This window comes from Carassius auratus, unplaced genomic scaffold, assembly GCF_003368295.1.
Source record: "Carassius auratus strain Wakin unplaced genomic scaffold, ASM336829v1 scaf_tig00030555, whole genome shotgun sequence".
Taxonomy (NCBI): domain Eukaryota; kingdom Metazoa; phylum Chordata; class Actinopteri; order Cypriniformes; family Cyprinidae; genus Carassius; species Carassius auratus.
The window spans coordinates 95,596-101,100 of record NW_020525863.1 but is presented as its reverse complement, the minus strand read 5'-3'; the positions used below and the strand labels follow the sequence as shown (position 1 = coordinate 101,100).

At 36.1% G+C, this 5,505-nt stretch overlaps 1 protein-coding gene across 1 annotated transcript; it reads left to right on the top strand.

Annotated features, from left to right (window-relative positions):
- The first annotated feature begins 1,103 nt into the window (after positions 1–1,103).
- On the top strand, positions 1,104–5,056 carry LOC113080253 (nuclear factor 7, brain-like). The gene is made up of 6 exons (XM_026252459.1): positions 1,104–1,583; positions 1,802–1,897; positions 1,981–2,211; positions 2,624–2,646; positions 2,727–2,845; positions 3,399–5,056. The coding sequence occupies exons 1-6, from the start codon at positions 1,179–1,181 to the stop codon at positions 3,974–3,976; spliced, it is 1,452 nt and encodes a 483-aa protein (XP_026108244.1). The 5' UTR covers positions 1,104–1,178; the 3' UTR covers positions 3,977–5,056.
- The last annotated feature ends 449 nt before the right edge of the window (positions 5,057–5,505 follow it).

The window sequence follows — 5,505 nt, the reverse complement described above, 5'->3', positions numbered from 1 at the left end:
GAATGTCCTTGAATAGCCCAGCCAGAGCCCAGGCTTGAAACCCATTGAACATCTCTGGAGAGATCTGAAAATGGCTGTGCACCGGAGCATGAGAGGTCCTTCAAGAAGAATGGGAGAAACTGCCCAAAAATAGGTGTGCCAAGCTTGTAGCATCATACTCAAAAACACTTTAGGCTGTAATCGGTGCCAAAGGTGCTTCAACAAAGCATTGAACAAAGGCTGTGAATACATATGTACATGTTTGTTTGTTATACATTTGCAAAGGTTTAAAAAAAATACAAATAAAAAACATACATGTTGTCATTATGAGGTAATATTTGTAGAATTTTGTGGGAAATAATGAAATTTTAATCCATTTTGGAATAAGGCTGTAACATAACAAAATGTGAAGCACTGTATAAATACTTTCTGGATGCACTGTAAGCTGTTCTGATTTATATTCAGCTGGAAAGAACAAGTGGGTAATCATTTTCAGATATTTATCCAAAGTGATTTACAATGTGACAACAACCTGAGGCTATAGACACCTACACACAATGAAATATTATACTGCGTTTTACATACAGCCTATACTGTATGTAAAACAACTTAGCATAGTTTTCTAATGTTAAGAAGATTAATTTGCATTAAGCTCCTGTTATGTCAGTTCACTCCCTACAAACACACACACGTTACGGTCATGTACATTCATAATATATGGAGATATATTGCATTTCTTGTCACCTAAACTCATAGTTTCCGGTTTCCCCTCAGGCATCAAATTACAGTATTTACAGAGTGTCACAGTTACACAGATAGAGACCAACCAAGAAAGTCTTTCTATAATCTGGGATTGTTTAACCTAAATATACTCAGTAATTCAAAATGAAACCAGGAAAAGGTTCTGATTCGTCTGTAGGTCATGCTGTTCCAGATAAGCCAAATAAGGTAGCAAAAGGTAAACAGAAAACAAATTCTTAGGAATTCTTAATGTCTATTCTTCCAAGGAAAGACAACAACAGTGCAGACACGCGCTCACACAGATTGATTCAGCCGTTCTTTGGAAACCTCATGCACTGGCATAACTCGTTTTTTTTTTTTTTTTTTTTGATTGACATCACAGCCCTGCCGTATTTGAATCTCTCCTCCACACTCCAGTGAAGAGAAAAGCAGGTTCTCACCAGCTCAAACACTACGAAATGGCAACTCAGACGTCTCACTTTGAGGAGAACCTCCTGTGCCCTGTTTGCCGTGACATCTTCAGAGATCCCGTTCTCCTGCTGTGTTCTCATAGCTTTTGCGGGGCCTGTCTGGATCAGTACTGGGAGCTCAGCGGCTCACAGATATGCCCTGTATGCCGGACAGACTTCTGCATGGACCGTCCTCCATGCAACCGCGCTCTGAAGAACCTGTGCGAGATCTTCCTTCAGGAGAGAAGAAAGACAGTGTCAACGGAGCCTGAGTTATTCTGCAGTATGCATGGAGAGAAACTTCAGCTCTTCTGTGTGGAGGACCAGCATCTCTTGTGCAGTGTGTGTGTGACTGATGACATGCATGTTAAACACACATTCAGACCTGTGGATGAAGCTGCAGTGGCTCTCAAGGTACATTATCCAACTGCTTTTTAAGAAAAGTATTGCTTTACATTTATTTTTTAGTTTAAGTTTAAGATATTTTAAGAGCATATCATTTTAATTTAACTAACAAATATTCATAAGCAGTTAGAAAATGATAAAAAAAAAAAAAAAAAAACAGATATTGTACTCATTTTTTAGCCCTGAATATTGGGATTTTTTTTTTTTATTTCCGTGTTACTCTTCAGGAGGTGTTCAAAACAAGCCTGAAGCCTTTGCAAGAGAAGCACAAACTCTTGAAATTAGAAAAATTCATCTGTAATCAACGAGTGAAACGCATCAAGGTAAAATCAGCAGCTGAAAAAACTCTATGTTCTGCAAAAATGAGTAACAGTTACGTAACGTTTATCTTTGTAATGTGTTGCAGAATCAAGCTGAGCAAACAGAGGCACATATTAAGAAGGAGTTTGAGCAGCTTCGTCAGTTTTTGCGCGATGAAGAGGCGGCCAGGGTAACAGCCCTGAAGGAGGAAGAGGAGCAGAAGAGGAAGCTGTTAGAGGAGCAGATGATAAGAATTAACAGTGAACTCTCTTCTCTGGTAGAAAGAATTCGGATCACTGAGGAAGAGATAGAGACCGACAACATCTCATTCCTGCTGGTACGACCAACTGTTTATTATTCTTTCTAACCAGGAGCCATTATTTTTTAAATTATTATTATTATAGAAATGTAATATATTTGAATATTTATTTATTAGATGTATTTATTTGATTAATAGTCAAATATTAATCATTTAATTATTTGAACAAAATCACAATAAAGACAGTATTATAATGAAAAATTATTGCAATTTAAAATGAATGTTTTCTATTTGAATATACTATTCTTGTGATCAAAGCTGATTTTTTCAGCATCATTTCTCCAGTCATCAGCGTCACATGATCCTTCAGAAATCATTCTAATGCTAATTTGAATTCTTATGCTAATTTAAAATTTTATGATTATTTAATTATAAGATTTGTTTTTAATTACAATGTCTCTTGGTCATTTCCATGTAAATCCATCTGAAGAAGTACAAAGGCCCACCTGAGAGGTAAGTGTTTGCTTTTTTTTAACACTGTTTTGATTGTGACCCAAAATAACACTGAGCACTGACTGAGGGTGTTCTTCCAGCACTCAGTGCACCACTCCCAGTCCAGAGAAGCTCCCAGAAGAGCTGATCAATATGGCAAAGCACCTGGGAAATCTGAAGTTCAGCGTGTGGCAGAAAATGAAGTCTGCAGCTCAATACAGTGAGTCTCATGAATCAATGGTTCCATGAAGAACCTTTAACATCCATGCAATCTTTCCATTCAACAACGTTAGTCATTGTGGAAAAGGTTCTTTAGATTTTTTAAACACCATTCTCACTAAGAAAAATAATATTTTATTTGTTCCACCATGGGATAAAAATAAATAAATAAATGAGGTAATTAGGGCTTTCTCTCTCTCTCTCTCTCTCTCTCAATTTTAGGTTTACTCCTCACAGTACCCCCCTCCCCCCTCATTTTTATAATTATAGTATATCATATATATATATTATTATTATTATTATTATTATTATTTATTTATTATAATTTATTTATTTATTTATTTATTTTTGTGGTGGAAACATGCTTCTATACTTTTAAAAATGATATTCACCAGTTGGTCCTTGGGAAACCAAAAATGGTTCTTATATTGCATTAGTATAAAAAAAAAAAAAACCTTTGGAACCATATTTCTTAAAGTGTAGTCTAAAATATCTCATAAACCTATTTAATTTATGTGGAAAGCAAATGTCAAGAAATCCTCTTCCATCTGTAGTTCCTGTAGTCCTCGACCCGAACACGGCTCACCCATGCCTGCATCTGTCTGACAGTCTGAGTGATGTGAGGTTTGGTCAGTGGAGTCCACAGGCCTTGGGTTACTCAGACAAATCTGAGGGCTATACGAGCGTCCTGGGCTCTGAGGGCTTCAGCTCTGGGACTCACTACTGGGATGTCGAGGTCGGTGACAACAGCACCTGGGCCTTGGGTGTGATTTCAGAGTCTGCCATCCGGACTCGAGACAATCTGCCCAGTTCTGGTCTGTGGCGCCTGGGCTTTCACAATGGCAAGTACGGACAAAGCCTTTCAGGGGAGTTCCTCACGCCGCTCACTGTGAATCAGAAGGTCCAGCGCGTCAGAGTCCTGTTGGACTGGGACGGAGGGCGCGTGTCGTTCTTCAATCCTCTCACCAGCACGCATCTCCACACCTTCACACACGCTTTTAGCGAGAAAGTGTTTCCGTACTTCTGTAACGTGTGTTCGTCTCAAGCTCTGCGGATCTTGCCGGTAGAAATGGCTCCAGCAGGACCGGACGTACAGAGATTTTCTGCATTAACCAGCAAAATAGAGAAGTAAAAATCCTGCTCATTTTCTATGCAGAAAGAGAAAATGAATGGAAAATTTCAATATAATTTTTTTCCCCAATACATCACTGTGAAAGCTGCTGTGGTAGGCAGAGCTTACTGTATATTCAAAAGATGTAACTGTGAAATCTGCTGTGATAATTAGTTTCATTTTTACTTTTACTGACAAGAAGTAAACATAGTGCACACACACACAATCATAAGACAGCACTCTGGAAATTATATTAATTATGTGATGTAGGATTTTCACGTTAGTTGTCCAGTGCAGTTTCATGTTGTCTTGTCATTTTTTGGCTTTTATATATTATTATTTTAGATATTTATGCATAACTGTGAAGTGTTTATTTTGTGTGTGTGTGGGCTTGCGTGACAAACAATCCTGGTGTAAATTGCGAAATATGATTTATCCCTGAACGTATGAAGAAGACCCTTTCCACCAAAAACTCTCAACACATTGCAAACATAGCTCTGTTTCAAAGAGCACACTCTTTTGGTTCTTTCTTCTGTATTTATATTGTAAGAGAAACAAAAGCATGGTATGATGACAAAGTATGATAAACTGGAAAATTGGAGACATATGTCGACAGATAGACATATAGTATTATAGAAGTGTTAAAATATACTGTTAAGTGTCTAATTAATGGGACTCTGTTTTTAGTTTTGCAACTCATCAGCTGATTGATATATTCTCAGTGCAAACGAATTGAATGCATGTCCAATAGTAATGTAGATCACAATTAGTCCTTTACTTTAAATACATATTAGAAATAAAGAATAAAAAGGGAAAGCTGTTTAGCAATATTAATAAGTGTTTAGCTGTTAACCAAGTTTTAAGCAATAATATTATTTGGGATCTTTAAACTATCAATTATTCAAAGTATGTTAATAGCCTATATATATAAAATAGTTTTGCATATGTAGTTTGTTGAGTATCATATTTCATAATCAATTTATGCCTCATATAGGAGAATATGGACACCATACTAAAGGAAAAACACCTCCGTTTTATTCAGAAGATCAATTAGATGCTAATATTTATTTGGATAAAAAAAAAAAAAAAAAAAAAAAAAAAGGATGAGGTTTTGATAGCCTGAAATGTAAAAACCAACAAGATTTAATAACAGTATAACCCACTACTTACATAAAGTGATATAAATATCAGTCATCACAATCACCTCCAATAATATGTTTCAGTAAGATTAAGAATTAAATGCTTAGTTTATTACCAAAGCTCTGTCGTTTGTGTATTATTGACCTTAAAATAGACATTTTAGAATTACATTAAAAGGCCTTTTACTAAAATATTGTATAAGCTATAAATCTGATTGACAGAAGGAATGTAGATTGTGTGCTGATGCCCTTCAGCAAAGGTTTTATCATGTGGATCATTTAGATACTTTAGAAAAAATGGAGTATGTTTAAAGGGTTCTAGTAATACTATTGACACATATGAATTATTCTAATAGCAAATGATGATGGGTAGACATAGGCTTTGAGTTATGAAGGAAAATGCACAAATGT

What these genes read in the sequence shown, in the direction of transcription:
- LOC113080253 (XM_026252459.1), top strand. Translation starts at nt 1,179, where the DNA reads ATGGCAACTCAGACGTCTCACTTTGAGGAGAACCTCCTGTGCCCTGTT. An exon ending in AAGCTGCAGTGGCTCTCAAG is followed by an intron (nt 1,584 to 1,801) that starts GTACATTATCCA and finishes GTTACTCTTCAG; the next exon opens with GAGGTGTTCAAAACAAGCCT. An exon ending in ACAACATCTCATTCCTGCTG is followed by an intron (nt 2,212 to 2,623) that starts GTACGACCAACT and finishes ATCCATCTGAAG; the next exon opens with AAGTACAAAGGCCCACCTGA.